This window comes from Gavia stellata, chromosome 11, assembly GCF_030936135.1.
Source record: "Gavia stellata isolate bGavSte3 chromosome 11, bGavSte3.hap2, whole genome shotgun sequence".
Taxonomy (NCBI): domain Eukaryota; kingdom Metazoa; phylum Chordata; class Aves; order Gaviiformes; family Gaviidae; genus Gavia; species Gavia stellata.
Window position 1 is genome coordinate 29,568,375 of NC_082604.1, and position 27,674 is coordinate 29,596,048.

Sequence of the window (27,674 nt, forward strand, 5' to 3'; positions counted from 1 at the left end):
AAACAATTCTTTTGTAAGAGTTTTTAAGGAAAATTTTTTTCTTCCTCCTCTGTTGTTTTTCCCCTGTCTGACCTTTTAATGTATTTCAGTGACAGCCTGACATTTGAGGGCAAAGTGTTTGTCAATGACCGTTTGAAGGTGACTTGAAAGAGACCTCATCTCTGTTCAGACACCACAGCAACCGACTGAGAAAAACGCCTTGGAAAATGCAACTTGAATCAGCGCCCGGGCCTCCCCTGTGCTTAGGACGTGGGTTGTTTAATAATGCAAAGGGCAGAAAACAAGAAACTGGGAAATAATTTTTGAGATAATCTTTGGTAAGCAGTGTATCCAGTGGGTCAGAGTTTCCTTTCAGTGGCACTCATGTACACTGAGAATAACATTACATTAACAGAGTTACAAGAAAAACAAATCTGTAATAGGCAGGGCCAGGCCCAAGAGTCCCAATGCCTCAAAGGATTGTGCTTCTTGAAAATATAGCCAGCTGCAGAAATGTAAATTTTCTATACTAATCTTGATAGAAAATATATCTTGCAGCATCATACATTTTCAAAATACAGTAATTTCATAAAAAATAATAAATGTTACTTAGGTGTTATTTCACCTTTATAGATTTGGGGTTGATGCATAGATTCTGGAACATGATTTCACTTCCCGGTATGTATCACTAGAATGATTTCCAAGATGAGTGTTTGAACGTTATGTTCTTCTCTCTTAATGAAGTTTGCAGATTTAGATGTCTCAGAGCAGAATAAATTCTGCTTTTCTAGACTCCAGCAACAGCTCCTATAACAATTACAATACCTGCATCTGTATACTCCTGTGTGTTGTACACTGTGTTTTATAAAAGAAACTAATCTTAAAGACCTTCAGTCCTTGCACAAACAATCTTTGCTCGTAGAGACAGTCCTATTGACTGCAGTACTGCTAGTGTGCAGTAGCAAGATTTAGCGACTGGATTGAGAGCTGTAACGTGGGATCCTCTTTTTTCATGTCTCCCCCTCCTCTGTGTTTAGCTGCCGGGTTTCGTGTTTCCTCATTAGGAGTCTGACTTCAAGGAATATCACGTCAAAGTACTGAAAGTCTTCTGTCCTCTTGGAGAGCAGGCTGCTGCGTAGAGACCGTTATGTACAGATGCGTTACTTTACATCATGATAGTGTGCTACTGAAGTGGATGAAAACTGAATGTGAGCAGTGGTTAAAAGGAGTTGAAAAGGCCCAGTAATACGCAAACCCCTGAGATAATTTCAAGAAAGAGATCTTTTCGTATGTATTAGAAAATGATCTTTACTTGAATAGATGCACACTTAGTATCTTTCCAACATCTAAATCTAAAAATCTACTAAAAACACTTCAATTCGTAATGTTTTCTTTAGAATGTGTGGTTTTTTGCAGTGTTAAAAAGACATGGCTGAAATGCAGTAGCTACATGCATGCATATGGAAATTTCCTCTTGCACTAAAATCCCACTTACTTCAAATGCGTTCACTGCTTAGTTGTCCAAATACACTATCATGGAGAGATACTGGATCAAACAGAATAAAGCTGTTGAAGTCACCCGCGTGATTCAAGGTAACCCTAGAACATTTTTCTTCAATAATTTTAAGGAGATACAACAGACAAAAGCAGCTTTCTGACAGCTTACTTAGGCATGCAGAACCTAACACGAGATGCAACTGTGTGTCTAAGTCGAGCGGCATCTGAGAGTGTGGCCACACGTGTTGCTGACGGGATATGTACCGTAAGGCCTGGCTGGTGGTACCTCTTACACGTGGTCACCAGGGGCCCTCTCATTCCAGGCTTCGCTAGTTTCAGATCAGCATCAGCCACGCCTCTGGTCCTGGGGTATCTAAATAACAGAACTAGAGATGATAATTGCCCCAATTCGTGTTCACCACGGGCAAAAGCAGGCCCGGAAGGCAAGCTTGTTTGTGTGGGGGTAATGTGGTGCCACTGACATGAAAGTTCATGCCTGAGCACCAGGATGTGTTTTCCCGTCTAGCATCCTACCCCCTCCATCCTTTTGGAAGGACTTGTGCCGTTCTCCCTTGTTTGGCCTGTAGAGGTATGCCAGTGACGTATTTCAACAGGGGATCTTTAAACATTTCTTAGGCTTCTGAGGATTTATTTTGCGCTAATTTTCTTTCGTTCTTTTTTACTCCCTGGTTGCTTGTCACTGTGAGACGTTGGAAGAACGCTGCAAAATTACTGTTAGTTTATGTAGGGTGACAAACGCAGGAAGTCATGGAGTGTGCTTCCCTAGTCTGCATTAAGCCCCAGATGCAGGATGAGAAGAGGACAAGTAAGGAAAAAGTATATTTCCTCCTAGATTTCTCATTTCTCTCCCGTGCTCCTTCCTGTAATTTGCCTTTCAGATTATCTTCCTCAGTATCCTCCAGTCTTTGCACTCTCTGTTCTTGGTCCCCTCCTTTTCCCTCTTTTCTCTGGGTAACCACACCCGGAGTTCAGCTACTTGCTGTGCCGATGACTCGGAGATCTTGCTCTCTATTCCTTACTGGTCTCTTCATTCAAATTAAAATCTGAGCTGCTCTGAGATTTCCTTGCACCTGAAACTGGGTATAGCTAGAAAAAGACCACATGACATTTCATGCACAAACCCATGCAAGACCCGTGGCATGATGCCGTGCTGTTCTGTAGACATCCAGATGAGCTCCGGGTGAGTTGGTAGGTCTGCACAGGACACTGTGGTGCACCGCGGGTCTCGGCCCCAGCGCGGTGCAGTTTCATCCGGGGAGGAACGGGCCCCGTCAGCCGCCTGCCACGTACTGCCATGATGACTAGTAAGAGCTCCGGTGGCCGCCTTGTCACACACCTCCGTCGCCTGAGGGGTCTTTGGGTAAAAGGCTACAGATGTGTGCTACGACAGTGCGTTGTGATTTGGGGTGGCGTGTTTTAAGGCTGTGGAAATAAGCATTTCTTTAAGCATGGAAAAAGACAAGCCTAGCAGCAAGACCAGTGGCTCCTTAAATGCGTAAAGCTTTTTGTGAGGGGAAAGGAAAAAAGAAGATACAGATCCTTAACTTGAGCAGCTGCTGCTGCTTTCTTTACATAGCCAACTGCGGGGGGGTGTTGGACTAACTGCAGGTAAACTGTAGGCAGAGGAAAAAAGAGAAAATGGTTTACTTTGAAAGGAGCAGTCCTTTATCCGAAAAAAGTTTGAGAATGAGCGTGTAACATTGTATTCCGGAGATCTGAATGCTAGTAAGGAGCGTAAATCGTACCAGCAAAGAAGAAAAGGCGGAAGCCTATGTAAAGAAATGAGATTGAAGAAGCATTTATAGCTGCACAAGGGTATTCAAGGAAACAAAAAGAACATTAATTAACTGTTGAAAAAGTAATAATTCTGTGAATAATTTTATCTGATTGAAAAGGTTTAGTTTAACACTTCAGAGAACTTGGAGAAAGCGTAGCACATACAGCAGCCATCAGCCGGCAGACCCAGAACTGGTACTTTTTTAAATCTGTGTATTCTGTTTTACAAAGAAACCATAGGAGTACCCGTCCGGTAGACAGAAAGGGAGTGACCCCGTGTGTAGCGATGGAGACCAACGCTTGACGTTGCCTTAAAATCTCATCTGCAGCCTCAGAAAGGGAAACCGAAACTTAGGTCTGTGACTTGAAGCAAGCGGAGGCGCTCCCGCAAGACGCAGGTCAGTGGCCGGTGCCGTGCTCGGTCTCATTAGGCTTCTCTCCCCGCTGTGTCTCCAGGCAGCCCCGACGCTCGGTGAGGGCAGGCTGGCGGGGGCGCCCAGCGCTGCTCCGGGGAGGCGGAGGCGGTCGGCGGCGGGACTCGAACCCAGGTCCAGCGTGGCGACGCGGGGCGGGGCGGCGGGCGGAAGTGAGGCGGCGGATGAGGCGGGAGGCGGCGCTGGTGGGAGCCGGTTGCCGGGCGGCCATGAGCTACGAGCACCGCCGGGACTGGGGCCGGGGCCGCGGCGGCGATGGCGGGTCGTCCTCCGCCTCCTCCTCCGCGGGGGGACACGGGGGCCGCGGCGGCGGCGGCCGGGGGCGCCACCCCAGCCACCTCAAGGGCCGCGAGATCGGGCTGTGGTACGCGCGGAAGCAGGGCCAGAAGAGCAAGGAGACGGACCGGCAGCAGGTGAGGGGCGGCCGCGGGCTCTGCCCCGCCGGGGACTGGGGCACCGCTTGCGCTCCTCTTCCGCCCGGGGAGCGGGGGGGGTGCAGCTGGGGTGGCCGGCGCAGGCGGGGAGAGTGTCCGGCCTGACTGACCCCTTCAGTTCGGGAGCGCGGCAGCGGCCGGGGCGTGAGGGAGCCGGGAGGGGCCGCGCGTGGCAGCGCTCCTGGCGGGTGGGGGCGCGGGGCCCGCCCGCCTCCCCCGCGCTGGGCCGCGGTGCGGAGCGCCTTCGCCGGGGGAGCGTCTGCGGCTGTTCAGTGTTTTGCCCGGCAGGATGGAAAAGGCGTGCTTGTCTCCGCACCTTGAAATTACTCGTGATTCTTCAAGAGAAGTTTCTGATCGCGCCAGAGAGTCTCCCTAGTTTGATATTTAAGTGTTAATAACGTAATATTTGTAGTTACGCCGAGTACACGTCGATGAAAATTGTACTTTTTCCCTCTTTTTTACCAGCGAGCTGTTGTGCGTATGGATGAACGCAGGGAAGAGCAGATTGTGCAGCTGTTGAATACCGTCCAAACTAAAAATGAAAAGGAGCAAGAAGCCATGTCCTGGTGGTCTGGGGATGAAGAAGGGTAAAGAGAAACAATTCCTAACGCTTTTATTTACTTCAAATTAAACAAACTTCCCACAAACTGGTAGGAGGATACATCAGAAAGTATTTGCATTTAGAGAGTGAATTAGGCTAACAAATATACACGCTTTTCTCTACATGTATTGCCATACTGAAACAGTTGGTTCTAACCCTTGCTGCAAAACGCTTTTCCAGATTATTGTTGAGTTTGGGGTTTTAAATTTTTACTTGAAAACACAAGATCCTGCAATTGATCTCCAGGCCTCCTAGACTAGATATATGGCATTTTTCAGCTCCCCTGGCCTCTGGAATTACTCTTCCAGAGTGGCGTTTGACTTCATTTTTCAGTTATTGTACAGTCTTGGAATGTTTTCTCAGCCTCTGTGAAACAGGGTCCGTTTTTAACACTTAGAGGACTTCACATAATAGCAGTGAAACGGGCACCCAGGTGTGTTGCTCTGAGTCCACTGAAATGAGGCGTTTGGGTCTCTGGCTGGATGATCCAGACCCAGGACAGTGATTCTGACAGCGCATTAAGCAGTCATTCTCTGGAGGTGTTTTGTTGCCTTGTTAGCTTTGTTTTGATACAAAACATGTTAGTTTCTAGGTACTGATGTAACATTTTTGATGGCTGGTAACTTTCAGACTTTAATTGTTTTAATGGTATACACCATATTCTCATCGGCTGATGGTCAAGTAACTTGTGGATGTAACATCTCAAAACCAGATGTAAGGTTTGCCTTGAATGGTTCAGTGTCCTCTTCACAGTGGCCAAGCACATCTTGGATAATCTTTGAAGTTTCTGTTCTCTGCACTTATTTCAGACCTACTCCAGAACAGCCTGCAAAAGTGAAACCAGATGCTGAAAAAGCTCCTGTAAGACAGAGACCAGTCTTGGAAAAAACGTTTCTCGATAGGGACATGGAATATCTCTTTGAAAAAAATGAGCAGGATACTGATTTAGATGAGCAGCTTAAAGAAGACTTAAGAAAGAAGAAATCTGATCCTAGATATATTGAAATGCAGGTACTTTTCCATGTGTTAAGTGGCAAGGTTTTGATTGGATTTTATTTTTTTTTTTAATTTAAACTAACCAGAAAACAGAACTTCTTGCGATTTATTTACTAGGAAGTTGTCATGATGTTACTTTCGCTAAAAATTACCTTCCGAATTTGCAAAATGCATACCTATCAATAGGACAGCGATTGAAAAACAGGCTTTCAGTGACAATTTCTGATTGCATAAAACCTAAAGTTTTAAGCTTACATGTTGTTCAGATGGGTGGAGTTTTCCATTTGTTTCTTAAGGGATTGTATCCCTGCATTTATGTCTAAAACTGAAAGCAGAAAAATGGGCTCTGAAGGAATTGCCTCTTCAAAACGTAGTTGAGGTTGTTCTAATAGCCGTATATAAAGTCGTCAAATAAAACAGTGTTGCCATGAACAGGCGGTTCTCCCTTTGATACAAAGCCCTAGTTTTGCAACTGTATATATGCTCTTCATGTGCTGAGCTGTTGGTTTTAAATCATTTTAATAAATTTAACGAAGCTGAAAACATGAATAGAATTAAACTTGTTTCTAGTGGGCCTGTGTTTATATAAGTATTAGCCAAATAGTTTGTCATGTCATTTTGCCGTTTAGCCTAGATCATAGATGAAATCTCTTGTATTACTTCAGTGTTAAAAAGGTGTTTAAAGATATGTACTGGTTTTGTTTTTTTTTCCCCAGAGATTCCGAGAGAAACTCCCTTCATATGGGATGAGACAGGTAAACATGTATGTAATTTGAAAAAGTATGTGTTTCTGTTGCTCTCTTGTAAAATAGGAGGAAACAGTTGTGTAACTGGGACTAACAGGAAACCTTTGTTGCCTTTTATGAAGGTGCTGAAGCCTCCCAGGTTCTGACACTGGGTTTGACTTCTTTCCAGAAAGTCGCTCAGGTTCGCTGCTTCACAACGTGTATGAAGTTACTCTGCGGCTATAAGCAGTTTTAGCAGTAGGGGCAGCAGCATTCATGGAGATGGTATTGAATGCTAGATACACTGTATGTATATAAAAAAGTATATTAAAAAAGTATAGGTATTTTTCTTCTTCCTCTGCCAGTTAAACTTCTAGAACATTCCTAGTTACTTGGATTTTCTATTGAGTAATTGACCAGTATGTAAATTGTCATGCTTTCTTTTTCTTATATATATATAAAATTGTGGCCATTTGTTAAACATTTGCCCAATTTAGAATTGACTATAATGGCGATTAAACCTTTTTTTTTTAATCGCAGACTTAATAGCTGTACTGCCAGCTCTTACTGCCATTAGTTTCCCAGTCAAAGTATAACGACAGTGATCGTATGGGTTATTACTAACTGATGTTAATTCTTCATTTGATGTCGCCTCTATGAAATAGAAATTGAGTATTCTGTTATGTTTTCTTCTGCAGGTTCAATGATTAGTGAGCTTGCTTTCTAAAGTTAATGTGTTTGTCATAATGTGGTCCTTCCTGTTAGTGTTTGTTTCTTAAAACAGTTATACTCCCCTTCGCAATCCTTTGGATTGGGAGGTGGAGGCTGGGAGTGTAAGAAATCTGTTCCTGTCGGTATGAGGAATGTTAAAATATTGCACTGAAAATGTTCGGTTAGTACAGTCTTGGGGTCCAGCGGGGAAGACGCTTGTTTTCCGTCACCAAAGGTACACAGAAGGCAAGGAGGAGGGAGAAAAGTTTAAAAACGTATTTCAGGCTTTCATCTTGGTTATTTTACATTGTTTTCATAAAGAATCTTAAGTATTTAAAACTAGTATTCAGATCTGGTATGCTTTAAACCTTGCACATGTGAAGTGCAAATGTGGAGAAATTACTTCTGTGTGGTTTAAACTAAACTTGTTTTTTTTCAGTATTATGAGAAACGGATGAATATTTGTTTCTTTAGTTGCTATGACACTTTCTTCCAAGTTCACTGCACAGTAGCAGAGAATTGTCAAAATCCTTCTAAAATCTGTTTTGAACAATAATACAATAAATGTTTTATCTTTGGAAACAGGAACTTGTAAACCTTATAAACAATAATCGAGTAACTGTGATAAGTGGTGAAACTGGTTGTGGAAAGACAACCCAAGTTACGCAGTTCATCTTGGATGATTACATAGAGCGAGGGAAAGGGTCTACATGCAGGATTGTTTGTACGCAGCCTAGGAGGATCAGCGCTATCTCGGTAAGTGCCATTTTTGACAAACAGAGTAACTTATTTCTTGTAGTTTATTTTCTTTTTCTCCAAGAAATCTGTGGCAAAATTACTGCCTTGCTCAGAACCATTGCATGCAAATGTGTTTCTTGCTGGACCTAGGATCTGTGGACAAGCTTATGAACTGAGTGTACAATCTGCTAGAGTATTTGAAATTAAGACCGGAAAAAATTCCAAATGACCAGATAGGTACTATGCCCCTCTCAAAGAAACTGCTCTGCAGTCACATGTACTCACACTAAATTTAAAGGTCAAGATAAGCATTCAGCCTGTAGCAGACAGTGAAGATGGCTTTTTGTGTGTTCATTTTCAGTCATCTTAGATTCTATTGCAAATAACAATTTTGTTAATATACACTAACTTGATATTTTGTAAGTTTTTGTCATTTATTGGAGTACTGGTACTGCAAGCCTTATTCTTCCCTGAATTTAATCATGGCTTATATCTGTGATTTTCATGGATTTGGGCAGCAGGGCAAATGTGAATTAAGGTAAACACTAATATTGTGTCAGGGCCTTTAGAGGTATATTAGTGAGCAAGAAAGAATTTGGCTTTTAAGTGCGCAGTAATTACTCTTTTTGACAGTTAAGTGTCAAATGATTATAGAACCTTACTTCTTACGAGGAACAGCTCGCCCTGCTGAAAGAGCGAGTGCATTGCTAATGCCTAAATGGTTGCGTTCCTTTAAAATATGTCCTGGGTCACAAACCTGTTCAGGAAACACTGTTCTCGGTGGAGGAGAAAAAGTGATTTTTTGGGGTGTTTCTTTGGTGTTTACATAACATCTTGGTTCTTGGTATTTCCGGTTGACGTGTAGCTAAATCATAGATAAGCCTTGTGAGGTTTTTTTTTTTATTTATTTTCTTTAATGCACTGTGTTGATTTATTTATTTTTCTAAGGTGGCTGAGAGAGTTGCTGCTGAAAGGGCAGAAGCATGTGGTAATGGCAAGAGTACAGGATACCAAATTCGTCTACAGAGGTAAGAGAGGCTCCCTTGGCAGTTTCTGTGCATTCAGGTAAAGTAGTATCTATTGTTATTCAAGCAAGAAAACTTGAAAAGTAGTTCTTAACATGGATGACTGCTTTTGTTCTGATGTTTTCTCCAAAAGGAAATCCTGTAATTAGCTGGTGTAGGGAATAAGGTTTTTGAAATCTAGCAAAAAGTTTGAGTGCGATTATTTTATTTTATGCAGTGTAACCAATCACACTTTTAGCACCAAGTTGTACTTTTTCTAGTAAGTCCTTTTTTCAGTTCTTCTAAAAGGTTCTGCTATAGATAGAGATAGACCTGATGTCCCTAATCCATGAATTTCAAGGAAAATTGGAAATGCTAAAGGAGAGAATGCTATAAGCCATATCTCTGTGGAAAAACTATTTGCTACACTTAGCTGTTGATTAATCCCACTGGTATCAGATAATAAAATTAGGTGCATTGACAAGAGTTCGTAGACCTAGTGCCATAGAGCAAAAGCTATTACATCTGGAGTCATCTGTAATTTAAAAAAAAAAAAAAAATCTGAAATGGTGCTAGCAAATAATGGAATCTCAGATATCATTGAAGAAAAACTGCCGGTGAGAGATGACAGTCCTTTCAGCATTTTGAGTTTATACAATCTCATCTGTATTTTTCTCTACTATTTACAAGAATGTTATACTGCTGTATATTTAGCTGTCATCTGTGCTGAGCTTAGATAGCTGCAAGAATTTGGGGTCAGCAGATCAATGTGCAAATGATGAAAAATGATGTCTGGGAAGTCAGGGCTTCTGTCAGATTACAAGTAGTTCATTCTCCATCAACAAAAATGCTACAACTATGTCCTAATTTCTTGTTCCTCCAGTGGAACTGCAAGTGAGCGAGTTAGAGCATGAGGCATACTTCATAATGTCAATAATGACTATCTGTGTTTTGTTTTCAAGTTTTTAAAGTACTTTGAAAAATACATTAAGAATTCCTCAGTTCTCTTCTGTATCTCTTTTAGTCGGTTACCAAGGAAACAAGGTTCAATTTTATACTGTACCACAGGAATTGTCCTACAGTGGCTCCAGTCAGATAAGTAAGTTTCCCTATTTAATAAGAAACTGAATACAATTACGAAATAACTTGACTACTGAGCTGTTTCTAACAGTCTCAGCTCTGTTTTTTTTAATTTTGCTGAAAACAAATGTTTAACTTTCTGCTCTTCTCTTTTAGGCACTTGTCCAGTGTTAGTCATGTAGTCCTTGATGAAATTCATGAAAGAAATCTTCAGTCAGATGTTTTAATGAGCATTATTAAAGATCTTTTGAATATTCGTTTGGATCTGAAAGTAATACTAATGAGTGCTACTTTAAATGCAGAGAAGTTTTCGGAGTATTTTGGTAGGTGAAATGCTTCCTATAAATGTTCCTCTTAAGTAATTTAGGCTTGTACGATACAATGCAGCTCTCAAATTTTAGGATTGATTTTTATCAAAAGAGGTAATGACTTCAATTTTACAAATAGTTGCCAGCTGCTGGAGATGATTATTGCCTTAGTTTTATCTCATCGTGAGCATATGCGGCTCCTGTATTTGCTTTTCAGACATACTGTTTCCACATCTCCAGAGTGTTTTCATATTAAATATTTACTAATATTTACTATATTTTAGAAGTCTTGGTGTGTGGGCAACCAGATTAAAGCTTTTAGTTGTTCAGTGTTCCAGCTTTATCCTGTAGATGGAACCAGACGAACGTGCTGGAGAACAATATGCTACTTGCTACCTATGCTTTTTTTTATTCAGCAACTTTATTTGGAATGGAATTTGGCGTCTTCTGTGAGAATTTCAAGACAAACAGAAAAACTCTATAGACTTGGCAACTATATTGCAAAAATAGTGAAGAATGTTTATTGCCTCTATTATTTCAGTGTGGTATTTTATTTGCTGTTTAAAAACTGAGTTATGCCTTCCTTGACAGATAATTGTCCAATGATTCACATACCTGGGTTCACTTTCCCTGTGGTGGAATATCTGCTCGAAGATGTAATTGAGAAGCTGAGGTAAGAGTATTTTCTGAACACCATTATAGATGGTATTTTGGGGTTTTCTGCTTAGTATGTCTTTTCAAAGATTATCTTGGTGTAAATAACCTGTGGAAGAATTAGCCGTGTTTTTCAACAGAAAACCTTTCAAGGGAAGTTTAGTAGCTTTTACAGTAATTAAAAATGTCACATAGCTACCTGGAAATGTTGGCTTAAGGAGGAGAAAAAAACTTGTCTGTCTTTCAGTGTGGTGAATTTTCAGGCTACTAAATCAAGCTAGTCTTTCTGTTCAGACTTTTTTTTTCTAGATGGTCTCATGCTTACTAGAGATGGTACCTGTTTTTATAAGTAAGATTTATTTCAGAAAAGAAATTTAAGAATCTTATTTACATGTATAGCTAAAGCGCAGCATATTGTACATAGTTTAGAAAACTGCTATGCAGCTGGCTTTAAATGACTTCAGTTTCAAAATTTAATTACATTTATTATTTAAATTTAAAGGTATACTCCAGAAAACACAGATCGACGGCCGCGGTGGAAGAAAGGCTTCATGCAAGGCCACGTGAGCAGACCAGAAAAAGAAGAAAAAGAGGAAATCTACAGGGAACGATGGCCAGACTACTTAAGGCAGCTGCGGGGCAGGTTGTTCTCAAGTTACTCTTTTGCGTTAAGTTTTTATACACTTCTTAACTGAGAGATATAAATTAGTGCTGTATTATATTGCTGTGCTTTTATTAATGATGTAATAGTTACTGCTGTGGAAAACACTAACGATGGAATTGCCAGTACAGTTGGCTGGCAACCATTGAAGTGCTTTGGAGTTACCACAGAGAGTTGCTTCCTTTGCATGTGCAAAGGGAAGAGAACTTAGAGCTGTTGAGTCGCTTACAGTTGATGTTGATAGTGTCCATTACAACCTTCAGCATAATGTTAGGCTTCTTGAGCTTTGGTCATTAGTTCTCTTCTGATGAATTCTCCCCTTCTGCAGCCTTTACTGTGAGATCACTCTCAAAGAAATTTTAGTCTTATAATTAACATAATACAGAATGTGCTGGGTAAAAAAAAAAAAAAAAAAAAAACAAACCACAAACCCAATGAAACAAAAAACCCACCACAGCCTCAGAATATCTTAATATTCCTCTAGAGTGATTTAAAACCAAGCTAAATAATTTTGCCTCTTGTGGACAATCTCTACTAGGTGCTCTTGAAACATTCTTGTGATTGCCAGCATTTGACTACTTTGGTAATCTGGATAAGCTGATTAATTGGGTAGCCTGGCTGATTTATTTCAGGAACAGCATCTTCCTGTTTTTTCTGTTATCTGTCCTCTGCATTTTGGGACTGTCTATATATCCAGCTGGGTAACAATAATGAATATAGGCAGCTCAGTTTTATCTCTCTTTTCTAAGGGGAAAGTCCTCAATGCTGTATCTCTGTCTGGCCTATCCTGTGCTCTGCTTATCCCGTTTGTACTCCTCCTTCCCTTTCCCACCATGTCTTTTGAATCAATTGGAAATTCTTTCCATACTGTTAGCTTTCATGAAATCAAAGGGCTGAACAGGTGAGGTGCCTCCTGTACTCACTGTGAGTGAGGGATAAAGTGAAGGGTAAACCCAGATTGTTTGGGTCCTAGATAATTCATGAGGAGGAGGGAGATGATGTAAATGCTTCAAGTGCAGTTCAGTCATAACACGGTAATTCTTAAACTTGCTATTCTACACTGACAATAATCGTGCTAAACTAGACCTCAGGAGTACATTGGAGGCACAGTAATTAAACAGACAAAGAAACGGATCAGTAGTGGGTTACATAGAAGTGATTCCCGAGCCTTGTAACAGAAAGATGAGTGCCTGACTTGGTGTGTTAGTAAGTTACCAATACGTATGCTTTCAACGCCTGTAGGTATTCAGCAAGTACTATTGATGCCTTGGAAATGATGGATGATGACAAGGTTGACCTTGACCTTATAGCAGCACTTATCAGACACATCGTTTTGGAAGAAGAGGTACACTTCTGTCTCCTGTCATCACGTTTTAATGATGTGATCGAATTGTGGGCAGTGTCAGAACTGATAGTTAGTTTGGCTTATCATACAGATATAAAGGATAATAATTTTCTGTTTTGCTCTTCTGAGAAGTAATCTAACAGCTTTAAGTATCTAATTACTATTTAAGCCCTGAGTTTAGAATGTGGTTAGTTACAGTGTTTATTGAAATGATGGGTTGGAATCCATGTTTAAAGGGGAACGCACATCTAAGCATTTTCTTGAATAGGGGTTGTGGGTATTAATGTACGTAAGAAACTTGGAAAACTTACAAATACATTTGATATGCTGATTTATGGTCTCTTCTGAGCAAGGGGAAGAAAAGAGCTTGAATTCTTTCACTGGCAGTAGGGATTGTCTTGTAAGTAAAATGGGATAGACACCTGAAGGTTTCGGTGCCATTTTGATTCAGATTGCTGCTTTTTGCTTTTTTCTTCCAGATAAGCTTTCGAATAAGCCTTCAAATTAATTATACACCTTAGTTATTTGATGGAAAGTAATACAATTACAAATTAAATTTAAACTTTCAGTTCTTTCTGTGACTGTGTACATGTTTGTCAAAGGTAGTATTCTTTGTAGTCTGTAGTAAAAGTTACGTTTGTGAAATAGCTGCAGAGAACTGCCTGAAAATCCTCTTTAGTGTACTTAATTCCTCAGCAATGAGAGGGAGAGGGCAAGAGCAATACTTAGAGCTGACATTCAGTGCCTCATGTCTACCCTGTACAGTTGGCTCGAGTGGTTTTTCCTCCTGAGTAGTCTAAATACAACTTAGATGCTGTGAATGAAGACTGAATTTTGATACAGCCTGGCAAAAGTCTAGTCACATTTACCAAACACACTGCTGGGAGACTCTTCTAACTTCCAGCTTGTCAAGACTAGTAGTTAATACAGCTGCTTTAATAGTGATCCCCAAATGCGCCTTACCTTGTTATTTAGTAATAATGTTATCAGAATATTAATATCAGAAGGATCCTGTGCCTGAAGCAGTGACAAACATGAAGTAAGAATAACTTCTGTTACCATAGGTATAATGAATGTAGGTTGTCAAACCTGAAGTTATGTATTTGTTTCTGTGTTCAAAAACATCTGCGGAAGAGCTGACACCTTGGCTGATTCCTTAAAGAGAATTTTGATTATTAAAAATATCAAATAATTTAATATTTCAGTTAATAGATCATTTAAGCTGTGGATAATGAGGATGAGTTGCTGTTTCGTATTTTGTTCTTCCTATGTTATACACTAGTTTCTCTCTGTTTTATTTGCAGCTCAAATTCTTCTAGTGTTGACATGGCTGTGTTTAAAATGCTGCAGGGGAAAAATGTTTGATGTCAAATGTTTATTTATTATGTTCAGATAAATATAAAAAACAATCTTACAAACGTTGGTCCAAATTTGAGTCAATGAGGTTTCAAATATCGCGTATCCAACATACATGTATTAGTGTGCAAGTAGCTGGTTCTTTGCATAGCTTGTAATTTATTCTAACCTCTTTTCCCTTCACTCCCTTTTATACATAGGATGGTGCAATTCTAGTGTTTCTTCCAGGCTGGGACAACATTAGCACTTTGCATGATCTCTTGATGTCACAAGTCATGTTTAAGTCAGGTAAAAATGAAATTTTACATGGGAATTCTAGCAGTAGTGTTAGTGGCAAACTCTTAATTTTTGTATGTGATTGCTGGAATTGCACTGGATTTTTTTTTTTTCTCATCTCTCCTCTCAAAATGATTGCACTGTGTTAAGCATTTTTTTGCATTTCTATGGTATTTTTCATCTGCTAATGATGATAACTCAGTGTAGGAGCGAACAATCTGAGAAGAAAACTCAGACCTGCATCTTTTTCCTTTTGTCCTTTCTTGTAGCTGTGGTAACTGCCATCCAGAACTAAACTCTCTTTCTTCATTCTATGTTCATTTCCTCTTTTCTTGATTCTTCAGCAGCTTCTGTCTACTGCTTTGCTGATAGTTCCTTTAAATCCTGTTTATTCCTCAAAGCTTTTTTAGCAGGACACTAAAATACTCTATACCTGTCTGATACACTTTAATTTGTCCTGTTTGCATAACTCATTTTTGTCTAACTATGCTCTTGGCTATTCAGATAGTTGTCTTACAGTTCTTGTTGTGTACGTTCCATAGATAAAGAATTTCAATTTATTGAAAGATTGAGGAGAGTGTCAGTTTATTTATTAAACTTGAGCAATTATTAAATAATTTGAGAATTTAAAAATTAAGTATAAATTACTGTACATAACTTCATATATTTTCTTAAACTTGTCAAGTCATCATAGCATAATGAAATAAAAAAATTCCTTTATACCTTTTTACTTTAGAATTTGGTGTTATGATACATATACCAGTGAATTCAGAATAAGAAACAGTAGACTGACTCGCAGCATATTTTCTCTATTTTGCGTAGCTGATTTTCCTGTAAAATTAAAGTTTCTGTGCTTACACCGTATCTTTTACTGATTTTTAATTTTCAGATAGGTTTATTATCATACCTTTACATTCATTGATGCCTACTGTTAACCAGACTCAGGTATGCTTTTCTTTTATTGTAATATTTCACAACTACAAAAAAATTAATTAAGCATGTGTTTGGTTTTGGCAAACATATAAATGGGCCATGGATAATTACAGGTTTTTAAGAAGACCCCGCCAGGAGTAAGGAAAATCGTGATTGCTACCAACATTGCAGAGACTAGGTAAATAGCTAGCTATACAGACCAAAAATGCTATGCATTTAACAAAATAAACAAAAGTGATAATTTAAAGTATAAACCTGTGTAATGTTTCAAAAAATGTTTTCATGTTTGTACCATTGATTTGTAACACTTTATCTTTAGAAATATTTATAGACTAAACAGCAGTTTTCCTTTAATTGTTTTAAACAATTAAAACGTGGATGTTACTATAGTGACTCGTCTTTGTTATACATGATAAATCTGAGCTGCCCATCCTCTCTGCAGACTTCATAACCCCATGTGGTGACTATTTCCAGACCTAGGAGAATAAATCAAGCTCTTTCTTGAACTGCTTAGTAACGTAATTCTTAATGAAATTCCAAACACAGATTTTTTTTTTTTTTTTATTGCTGGCTCAGTTTGGGAGGGGATAAAGACAGGCTATAAACCCCTTTCAATTCTTAGGCCAAGCTTGCAGAGATGAAGAGTTGCATTTTTTTTCTCTCTTTTTTTAAACAGCATTACAATAGATGACGTCGTGTTCGTTATAGATGGTGGAAAAATAAAGGAAACTCACTTTGACACGCAGAACAACATTAGCACAATGGCAGCAGAGTGGGTTAGTAAAGCTAATGCCAAGCAGAGGAAAGGTCGAGCAGGAAGGTAAGAATAATGGGGATAGTTAGAAAAGTTTTGTCATGTTAAGTTTCCCTCAGTCTTGGAGCACTGCCTGCTGAAGATACTGCTTTGTTGTTCCTGTGTTCAGAAGCAAATGCTAACACAGCTGTCTCTTGTTCTTATGGAAGGAACGGTTTCTTTGTCTTTCTAGGAAACTGACTTACTTTGTGCTGCATCTAACTCATGAGTTTCCCTCCTTCTTAAAGAAGAATAAGTCCTGCATTTTTTAAAATTTTTGTTGGTAGTGTTTGCCTTCACACCTCATTTATGAGGCTGTGATACATTGAAGTGAAAATTGCCTGCAAATTAATATCACTTAGCTATATAGCAATTTTTCGAAATTTCTCTCCATCTCACAGTATCTTGTGGAAAGTTTTCTCTCTTGTTCAGACTTACAGTTCTTTTCTGGTCTCTTCACTACTCCTTTTGAGCAGTGGATAGGAGGTTTCTGTGTTCTGCATGCCTTTTTTCCTGTTGATGGGTCTGTGTTTCAGAAAGCGGAAATGGCTTTTACAGTTGAATATGCTTCAGTTCTAATTCCTTGAGGTGTTTTGGAAAGCTGTTTATAAACAAACACAATCATAATGTCACAGTGTCATAGGAAAAAAAAATATACCATTGTTCATTTAAATAATTCCAGAGTTCAGCCAGGCCACTGTTATCATCTATACAATGGACTACGTGCTAGCCTTCTAGATGATTATCAGTTACCAGAGATCTTGAGGACACCTTTGGAAGAACTCTGTTTACAAATCAAGGTAAACATACGAATCTTCAAACATTTATTATTTACTTTTCCATTGGAATAAGAGGTTGAGAGAATAAGTTGATGCAACTGTGAGCGTAGGGTTGTCTTCAAGTCAAAATTCTGTTACACCAGAAGTACAATATATTTAGCTAATAATTGCAGCAACTTTTGCAAAGTGCATACTTGTATCTAGATGCATCAAACCCAGGAAAAATAGGATTGTCTAGTATAAATAAAAGCTGAAGTCTGGACTGTGCTTCCCCCCCTCTCCCCAAAATATCATTCAGTCAGAGGAGCTTCAGTGAGAATGGCAGTGAGTCAAGGGATATGATGTCTTAAAAGAATTTTACTGAAGAGTACATTTAGAACTGACATGAGTTTCCTTTTTGGCAGTTTGTATTGAATACCTTATGCATGCATAAGGAATACCATGTGTATGCATACTGAAGGAAGAATAATCTTTGTTTCAAATTTCATCTTTAATACATTTTTATTTTTGTCCTTAGTTCTTAATTAGTGAAATTCTAACTCAAGCTGTGAATTACTCACACTTTTTTTAATTAGTGTGGTTACTGCTTACTAATTTTAGGTAGCCATATTTCTCCAATTGCTGCAGGTTTTTCTTTTTGTTGTTTTTTTCTTTCAGATTCTAAAGCTTGGTGGAATTGCTTATTTTCTGAGCAAATTAATGGATCCACCCTCTCGTGATGCTGTAATGTTGGCCATAAATCATCTAATGGAGCTGGTAAGGTATTGCTTAATGTACGTGGCAAGGAAAAATCTGTTTAGAACCACATTACTGCATTGTTTGTTACCAGACAGTTCTGATTGTACAGGTCTAGACATTTGCAACCCCTTATCGTATTGTGTAGACCCTTTTTATATCTTCACTGAACAGAGGAAATAATTTCACATAATACTTGATGTTTATGGGCTGCATAGAGTAGTTCCTCAGGAACTTTCTAAATAACTCAAAACATACATGCACCTGGCATTTAAGTTCCCTACAGATACTTATTTAACTCACTGCTTCGGTAACAGCCTGCTCATGGCTGCATCCACCAAGCCGTCCTATCCCAGTCAGATTAGTGAAGAGTTCGAGATACTTTTTCTGTGGGCAAATAAGGCATATAGGAGACAGATCTTGTACGTCATTGCCCCTTTGGATGCTGGGGAAGGAGAGATTTGTACTACTAGTACACGTTTGTACTACTGACTTCTTGCCCTAGATTTGTACAAATCAGCTGTAGCAGTAAGTTGAAACATCTGATTCAGGTGAAGGGCGGTATTTAGACTGATGGCATAATTCTATAAATGTTTAGATAAAATTCATCTGTACATTTGGTGTTCTGTGACAGTGCTGTATAGAAGCAAAGGGTAGAGTAAATAAAACCAGAAGTGATATTGAGGGTAAGATATAAGTCTAAAAATAAGCTTGATCAGGAGAATAGGAAGACACTCAAGTGGTAATAATTCTTCATACTTTTGTCCAGAAAGACGCTGAGCTCTAGTAAACCACTTGAAGCACAATTAAAGATGTTTGCATTTTCTTCTAATTGAACATTGCTATTTCTCCATAACTTGCTTGATCACTTTCCTACCATACCTTATTACAGCTAGCTGTGTTCTCCAGCTATGAGGCTTTCCTGTGTTCTCTGGGTATACTAGTGGCTATTTCAAGGAAATCCTCCCCGTTTTGAATACTGTGTTTATTCTTCCTTTTTTTCTTTTTTTTTTTTTCTTCTTCTGACAGAATGCTTTGGACAGACAAGAAGAACTGACTCCACTAGGTGTCCATTTAGCACGATTACCAGTTGAACCACATATTGGAAAAATGATCCTCTTTGGAGCTTTATTCTGCTGCTTGGATCCAGTACTTACAATTGCAGCTAGCCTCAGCTTCAAAGACCCTTTTGTCATTCCTCTGGTAAAGTTTCTAAGAGGAGAATTACACCTAAGATTTTAAGAATCTCAGAAGGATGTTGGGACTTACTGAGATGTTATAGTTTAAAAGCACTTTAATCTTATTTTCATGTTAATTACATTTTTATTAGTAAAAGATTGCCTTCACATACTATGAAGTATTGTCTTTCCCTACAGAATATTGGAAGTAGCTTTAATTTTCATGTATGTTGCATACGAAGTATTGCTCTATATATGTACCTTAATGAGGAAAAGAACTGGACGTGTCAGTCATGAATATTTTATAGGTTCTAATTATTCTTAGGGCAAAGAGAAAGTAGCAGATGCAAGAAGAAAGGAACTGTCAAAGAACACTAAAAGTGATCATCTAACTGTGGTGAATGCTTTCACGGTAGGCATGTTTTAATGTTGGGGTTTTTTTCTTCTAGAGCTTTCAAATTTGAGTAATATGGATTATCGTAAGGAAAAAAACTGATGAGTTTATGCTCTGAAGTATTTCTTCCTTGGCTTCTACAGAAACATAAAACCAAATTAATTTTCACCCTTTTAATTTTGAGGAATCTTGTCTTCAGGTTCAATAACCTAATTTCTTGTGGATAAGTCTATGAAAGAGACAAAGAAAACATAATGTTATAGTTACCTTGCTGAAGTCATTAATTCTTGTCCTTCCAGCCTCTACAAGAGGCTGAAGCTGACTTCAAAAGTGGTGGAGATTTAGCTGTGTGGTGTTGGGGCGAGAAGAGGAAGTAAACAGCCTGGAATGCAGATTCTACCCAGGACTGTTAATAGCAACAAATGAAGTTCTGGCAAGCTTAGCTAGATTTCACTCCTCACCATAGAACAATGTAGTTTTTGATTCAAAATGTTCTAAAGTTGTGTTTTTCTACTCTGTGTTGCATATATATAAACAAAGAGATCAAAGGATTTACTTTCTCTCTCATAGAGAAAAATGTGACTGTATTGTTTATTGACCTCCCGTTTTTGCTGTCTTTTTTTTTTAGTACGTGTTCACTTAACCAAACGCCTTTGAATTACGGTTTTAATTTTTAGGGCTGGGAAGAGACTCGGCGTCGTGGTTTCAGAACTGAGAAAGACTATTGCTGGGAATATTTCCTGTCTTCAAATACACTCCAGGTAACAACCTGACAGTTCAAAAAAGAGGATCATGTCTGTGGGGAAGAGGGGGGGAGCCTTTGTGGCACAGCATCATTCTGGAACAACTTTTGTTTCCTAGATGCTGCATAACATGAAAGGACAGTTTGCGGAGCATCTCCTTGCAGCTGGATTTGTGAATAGTAGAGACCCCAAGGATCCTAAATCTAATACCAACTCAGGCAAGCAGTGGAAGGAAATGGAAAATTTCTGATAGCTGAAATCTCAGTTTGCAGAACTGCGTTATTTACTTTGCTGTCTTCTACAGATAATGAGAAGTTGCTCAAAGCCGTCATCTGTGCTGGTTTATATCCAAAAGTTGCAAAGATCAGGCCAAGCTTCAGCAAAAAGAGAAAAATGTAAGGGATTGGTTTAATGTTGGTTTGTATTCGAGGTGTTTTCCATGTTAGGTAGTTTGGCAAGGTGAAGCAATGGCTTGGGTGCATGAATGAATCTCTGTATAGCTCAATCATGGGTGTGGGTTGCTTCATTTGAGAAGGGTAGATGAGAGCATGGGATTGTTGATCTTTACTTTAACATTTGGATACCTGCTAGTCTGTGAAATAATTTGTGTGACCTTACTGTGCCATGGATAATGTTACAATATATCAATAACACTGCTGCTAAACAAGTCTTACCATCAACTTTGATCTACAGCAGCAGTTGAAACACTATCCTTTCTTATTATTTGGCAACACAGAGCCCAGAAATTCCGGTCTGTTGATTTATCACTACATTATCAGATGATTTATTCTTATTAACTGTTACTCACAGTAACAGTATACTTGTCAGAATATAGACATCCTTCTTTATGGACCTGTTTAAGACATCTGGATCGATTTTTCTGGGTGTGTAATGTCAAAACAGCAAGCTAAGAGCAATCATTATGCCTATAATTAAAAAAGCAAGCAAAAACACCCCTAAGAGATTATTTTTATGAAAGGAGTAAGAATAGGTAGTCAAAATTCTACCTTAGATTGTGTAATTTCGACCCATCTATAGCTGACACTGCTAGTCAGTTGATACCCCTTTTAAACTGAGTCCAGTGTGCTGGAATCACCTAAACACAGTAAGTTTGCAAACCTGATGCAAGTTACGGTGTTGCTGTGTCTTTGCCGCATGGTGGAGCGAGGCGTAAGCCTCTGCTGCCCAGGAAGGTTCAATTTTATGATCCACTAAGCAAGAGATTTGTTACACTAGCCACTCTGCTGGAGAGGCTCTCCCACTCGCTGTTCATGTTCTGCAAAATAACTTCTGCACACAGAGAATAGAGAGCTCAGTGATCCACGCCCAAAGAATTATATCTGTGAAACGCGGGAAGGAGGAGAACAGTTGTGCTCCATACATATTGTGCTTGGTTTCTGCTTTTTATTGTCTGACAGCATGATTACATTAGAAGGGAAATGTGATTTTGGGTAGTAAGTATAACCAAAGCAGTTGAATGTTATCCCTTGAGTCAGATTTGTTCAAAGGCACATGTAGAAATAGAGGTACACCACTCCAGACTGGTTGACAGTGGTAAAGCTAGTCCCTTGTTCCACACTGACACTGTTTAACACTGAGCCAAAGAATTCAGATATGTAAGTTCCTTCTGTGGTTTTTCCAAGAAATTGTTTGAAACTTGGTTTATGTAACCAAATTCAGTATCTCACAGAGTCCTTCATTTGGAAAAAGAATGCCACTTGTTTCTTCTACTTGAGAGAATGACAGGGTTTATTAAGGGGGTAAATTTGGCAAAGAATTCAAACTTCTTAAATGCAGAAAGAGATGTCTAAAAATTCATACTGTAGATTCAGTTCTAATCTTTTGGGAAGGGAGTTAAAGTTTCTTCAAATGTCCTTGTACTTTCAGAGTTTAGAACACTAGTGGATAATTGGTTTTTTTTTAACTTGGGATATGATTGTGCTAAAGTTTCAAGATCTTATTTCTATCCTAATGTAAAAACTTTTTTTCTTTTAAGGGTGAAAGTTTGCACCAAGACAGATGGAACAGTTAATATTCATCCTAAATCGGTTAATGTGGAAGAAACAGAGTTCCATTATAACTGGCTTGTGTACCATTTGAAGATGAGAACTAGCAGTGTATGTGAAGGTTTATATTTGTGTAATTTATTTTTGTAGCTCTATAGTAAGTTTGGATCAAGGTTCAAAGGGGACGTGAACAGTGCTTTTGTTTGAAGCCTTCCTGTCTTGGGTCATTTGTTTTACATGCCATCAGATTATGTTCTTTGTGACAGTGGTGGTATTGTTCCACAAATAACTAATACACCAACTTCTGTTTTTTTGGTTGTTGTGTGGAGGGTTTGGGTTTTTTTATTTATTTAAAGGTTCTGGAAATGACAGGTATAATTTTTTTATTATTATTTTTGATCCAGTGCAGCACTTCTGAATATGCTGAAAAAGATTTTTTTTTCCCTCTGATTGTTGTGGAATGGATGGTTTGGTTTCACCACTTTGTGCGAAGGACTGTATTTGGGACCATTTTTGCTCCTGTTTAATCTGATTTCACGTACCTCTTCCAACTGTGTTGCTTCAGATATGTTATGTTTTGCAAATTTACGAATGACTCTAATGTCTGGAATTCTGAGTTTCATTAAGGCTTACTGATGTTACTTAAGATGTTTTGAAGGGTGACTGGACAATTTTGTCTTCTTGCAGATTTACTTGTATGATTGTACAGAGGTTTCTCCATACTGTCTCTTGTTCTTTGGAGGAGATATATCCATTCAGAAGGATAAAGATCAGGATACCATCGCTGTGGATGAATGGATTGTTTTCCAGTCTCCAGCAAGAATAGCGCACTTAGTTAAGGTGACCATGTTTAATAATAATGTACATGGAAGACTTAGTGTAACACTGATTTTTCTTAGAGATTTCTATATTTGATTATTACTCTGTACCTACTGATTTATCAATATGGGGAGATGATAGTATTTTAAATGTATTCCCAGTAAGCAGTTCAAGTACACAAGAGAGATCTACTGAAGGTGTGTAGATGAACGCAAGTTAAAACGCAGTAGTAAAAATAACATCCTGAACAGTCTGTATCACGTGGTAAACTGGGCAAAAGTAAACAGTATCATACTGCTGTATGTTTGGCCTCAGGAGCAGGCACTCAGACTTGTTTGTTTCCAATGTAATAGCTTGACTAACGGGAATGAGGCTATGTGCCTATGGAGGCATTGGGAATATGGTGGGGATGTTCTTGTTCAGCTGGTGCAGCCTCCGCTGAAAAATTCACGGGATACTGAAAAACTGTAGAAGCTTCAGAGAAGAGTCAGTGTGGATTTAAAGGATTTATAAACATGTCTTGCAGTGAGATACTTAAAGAACTTAATCTCTGTAGCTTTCCATAGCAAAAGCTGTAGGATGACTTGATCAGTTCATGAAACGTCCACATGGATATGGAAACATGAGGATGGAGCTCTTCAGCTAGCAATAATAAGTTCCAGTGGAAGGAGGAGCTGAACAGAGCTCTGTTTAATATTAGATCCTAGAAATCATATCTGATTCTTTTTTTTAAACCAAAATACTTTTAATCCTGGAATAGTCAGCTAGTGGATGTATAGGCTGTTAAAAGGCCATCACATCCAGAGATGGTCATCTGTCACAAAAGGTAAAACTGCTAGTTTTTGAGAAGCAGGTTTTGATCCTGAAAATAGCAATGTTTAAAATGAATAGATAGGAGAACAGCAGGTGTAAAGATTAGGAGAACAGAGGGCCCAAGGGATTTGAACTTACTGTAGTAATGTTGTGTGTAGCTCTAATTGCCTGTCTTTCTTTTTTTTTCATTCCAACAAACTCTTTCCAGAATTTAAGACAAGAGCTTGATGATCTTCTACAAGAAAAAATAGAAAACCCACATCCCGTGGACTGGAATGATATTAAATCCAGGGATACAGCAGTACTGACAGCTATTATAGACTTAATCACAACACAGGAGAATGAAAGTGCCAGAAACTATGCTCCACGATTCCAGAGTGAACGCTATAGTTGACACACTTTCATCTGTACCGATAAAGCCAACATACTCACCTTTCTTGTTTTGTTTTTTTTTTTAATAGCATTTATCTAGCTAGAGGAAAAACTTTTTTAGGGTAAGCTGGTAATTCCCTCATACTGAAGAGCAGTTATTTCAAAATAGTTGGTAATATCTGTATATGCATGGTATCTGTGTTCAGTGTAGCTTTTTAAATAAGAGAAATGCAACGCTAGCAATGTTAGTTGATGTATGGTTCTTGTCCTGCTGTAGCTTTTTTTTTTTTACCCATCAGGTAACAGATATTCAAAAAACCCTGCTAAAATACTGCTTAATACTTAAACTGTTCTTGCTACTGGCAGTAACATCTCAAAAGACTTTTTTCTTTTTATTGGGGGTGGTGAGTAATTATACTTACTGTGTTATTCCAGCTGTGCAGCAGTCTTCTCACCAACACTTCCACAGGAGGTAATTATAGCTTAATTAAACTAAACTTGAAAACACTTGTTAAATTTGTACTGTGGGAGGAAACAATCTTCAGAAATATTCTCTTCTTTCATCCCATTCAATTAATCTTTCTTCACTTTCTGTGCCCATCCATCATCATTACTGACTAAAACTTCAGACTACAGGAGACATGGTTAGATAAAAATCATGGTGGAATACACTTGAAGGTTTCATTGCATTCTAATTTTTCTTTTTTTTTTTAAACAGTCCATGTATGGGTTATAGTATTACATTAAAAGTCTTCTCTTTAAAGTGTTACTTCATTAGTTCTTAATGTTTTGAACTTCATTCTGCTTTGAATGCTTCCAACTATGTAAGAACATTTGAATAAGAAGGCTTGGTGAGGATTTGGAGTAGGGTGAGAATAACAAGGCTTGGTGAGGATTTGGAGTAGGGCTACTTGTTTGAGAAATACTGTTCTGATCAAACTTGGGGAAGTGTGGCAGACCTGCTCTTTCCTTTAAACCTTGACCACCAGGCTCGGGGGGATTTATGAGCCTTATCCTGATGAGCATAGAACTGGTCAGGTGCAACTAATTTCTTCATAGAGAAGTAAGTCTAACTTGGTGACTAGCCCGTGCTTTCCGTTGGGTTAACAAGGAGCGGAGGATGCCAAGCTCGTTATTTCTACAACACAGCTGCAAAAAAACATATAGTTCAACTTCCCTTCCCCCCAATCAGTTTATTTTCCCCCCAGGTGCTAAGGCTGGTGTTTCAAACAGGGAGGGAGGAGGAACATCCTGCCCTGGCCTGGGGGTGGTGGGATGCAGGAGGCAGTTTAAGGAAGGGGGAAAACAAAAGCACCGGCGGCTCCGGGGCGGGGGGAGCCGGGCCCTGGCGTCCGCTCCCGGCCGGCGCCAGGGCCCGGCTCCCCCCGCCCCGGAGCCGCCTGCGGTTGCCTGTGGAAGAGCGGGGCCGTGAGGGCTGCGAGGACCCACCGGAGGCCGCCGGGACCCACCAGACTCTCGGGCCGCCGGTAAGCGCGGGAGGCGGCCGGTCCATCCGCCTCAGGGCGGCGGTGAGCGCTGAGAGGGCCTCGCCGCGGGCTGCGCCACGCAACTGAGGGTGACCGCAGGTCTGAGGAGGCGGGAGCGCGGCGTGCCACGGCCCCGCTGAAGGTAAGCCCTGGAATCAAAGGGGGGGCGGAATGGAAATTAAATTAGTGATAGCGTGTGTGGAAATGGAAATTAAACAACTTGACTGTAGTGCTGTACCTCAGGCTGCCGGTCTTGGGCGTCGCGCCGGGGCAGCTGCACCCGATCCCGGAGGAAGGAAGATGGCGCCCAGGCCTGAGGGAGGAGCTGTGTTCCTGCGGCCGGTTGTACCCGGCTGCTCGGTGTTGGGGCAGGGCTGGTTACCACAGCGAGGAGGGCGGGCTGCTCCGCCTTACAGATTTGCCGGTCCTTGAGGAAGAGGCAGTAGCCCTGTTACAGGGTTGGATTAAAAGTCATGAAGAAAACGAAGGCCGGCAGGTGATAACAGTTTTACGCTCCTTGTTCTTGGTTTTTGCGGTACTTAAACGTTGGCTAAATTTCCAGCTAAGAACACAAAGGGCAAAAAGAAATGGTAGCGATAGCAGAACCTGGGTGAGGATAGCCGCATTGGTCGAACAAATAGGAGACAGACGGCAGTTCTCTCAACCCCCCTCTACCCCCAAGTTGTGGAGGATCCGGATCAGACTGTGGTATTGGGGCCACCGCCAGAAGAGCAGCACACTGATGCGGTCGTGGGTTGGTGTGGTCAGAGCTTCACTTGTAAAGTAACGTGACTAACGTGTAAATCATGGTATTAGCTATACTTCCCCAACTCTGCTTAAAGCGTGTAGCTTAACATGCTTTTTCTAAGCAGAAAAGTATCAGAAACCTCTGTGGTTTTCAGAATTTGAAAATTGGCCTTTTCCCAATGTCAGGTGTACTGGTTTTGGCTGGGATAGAGTTAATTTTCCTCACAGTAGCGTGTGTGGTGCACAGGGATATTTGGGGTATTGCTGAGCAGTGCCCGCACAGCCTCAAGCCTTTCTTGTTTCTCGTCCTGCCCCGCTGGCAAGTGGGCTGGGGTGCCCAAGAAGCTGTGAGGGGGCACAGCTGACCCTGGCTGAGCAAAGGGATATCCCACACCAATCATAGGCCCATATTGCTCAGCAATAAAAGCTGGGGGACAAAGGAGGAAGGGGAGACATTCAGAGTTGTGGCATTTGTCTTCCCAAGTCACCCTTAGGCATGATGGAGCCCTGCTTTCCTGGGGATGGCTGAACACCTGCCTGCCGATGGGGAGTAGTGAATGAATGCCTGATTGTTGCTTTGCTCATGCCCACAGCTTTTGCTTTACCTGTTAAACTGTCTTTATGTCAGCCCACAAGTTTTCTCACTTCTACCCTTCTGATTCTCTTCCCCCTCCCACTGGGGGGGAGTGAGGGAGCAGCTGTGGTGTTTAGCTGCATACCAGGGTTAAACTACAACATCAGGGTATTAAACAATCTATGAGGTAACAGTGATGTAAGGTCTTTAACTTTCTTTTTCACATGGCTAGCCAGAGACCATGAATGTTCCTCTTCCCAGTTTACAGTACACTTAATGAAGGCTGTTTCTGCCTGTGTGTTAGAGTTTCTAGCACCTTCTGGCACTAGGTTATGGAATGAAACAGAAATCAGTGGTGGTGATTAATTCTTCACGACCTTCGTGTTATCTCCACTTTGCCTAAATGATGTAGTTGTTACGATGCAGCTGTTGAAAATCATTTGCAGACTACAGCAGAGCTAAGAGCACTGCTGAAGAACTCTCTCTGTGTAATTCCCAGGCAACAAGACCTCCTCAATTTTCCACAGTCTTGGCATCAAAGTTTACTCTAGGTTTGTTTCTAACATTTGTGTTCTGTGCACTTGTTTTGACTAAGTGGGTTACTTTAGAAACAGGATACACAGGAAAAAAAGAAGTTTGTGTGAATATATTCTATAGGTACAGAGTTTAAGGTATGTGCCTGTAAGTGTGATGCTGCACAAAGAC

At 40.0% G+C, this 27,674-nt stretch overlaps 1 protein-coding gene across 1 annotated transcript; it reads left to right on the forward strand.

Annotated features, from left to right (window-relative positions):
- Positions 1 to 3,916: 3,916 nt before the first annotated feature.
- On the forward strand, positions 3,917 to 24,904 carry DHX36 (DEAH-box helicase 36). Its single transcript, XM_059822376.1, has 25 exons — positions 3,917 to 4,120; positions 4,607 to 4,728; positions 5,552 to 5,753; positions 6,455 to 6,493; positions 7,760 to 7,930; positions 8,861 to 8,940; positions 9,941 to 10,015; positions 10,153 to 10,319; positions 10,896 to 10,977; positions 11,461 to 11,601; positions 12,862 to 12,964; positions 14,521 to 14,608; positions 15,486 to 15,541; positions 15,643 to 15,707; positions 16,206 to 16,349; positions 17,005 to 17,122; positions 17,759 to 17,857; positions 18,866 to 19,039; positions 19,340 to 19,426; positions 20,086 to 20,169; positions 20,270 to 20,369; positions 20,456 to 20,546; positions 22,148 to 22,268; positions 22,845 to 22,997; positions 23,998 to 24,904. Exons 1-25 carry the CDS (start codon positions 3,917 to 3,919, stop codon positions 24,181 to 24,183), a joined length of 2,952 nt encoding a protein of 983 aa, XP_059678359.1. The 3' UTR covers positions 24,184 to 24,904.
- The last annotated feature ends 2,770 nt before the right edge of the window (positions 24,905 to 27,674 follow it).

What these genes read in the sequence shown, in the direction of transcription:
- DHX36 (XM_059822376.1), top strand. Translation starts at nt 3,917, where the DNA reads ATGAGCTACGAGCACCGCCGGGACTGGGGCCGGGGCCGCGGCGGCGAT. An exon ending in ACAAGTCATGTTTAAGTCAG is followed by an intron (nt 14,609 to 15,485) that starts GTAAAAATGAAA and finishes TTTAATTTTCAG; the next exon opens with ATAGGTTTATTATCATACCT. An exon ending in TGTCTTCAAATACACTCCAG is followed by an intron (nt 20,170 to 20,269) that starts GTAACAACCTGA and finishes TTTGTTTCCTAG; the next exon opens with ATGCTGCATAACATGAAAGG.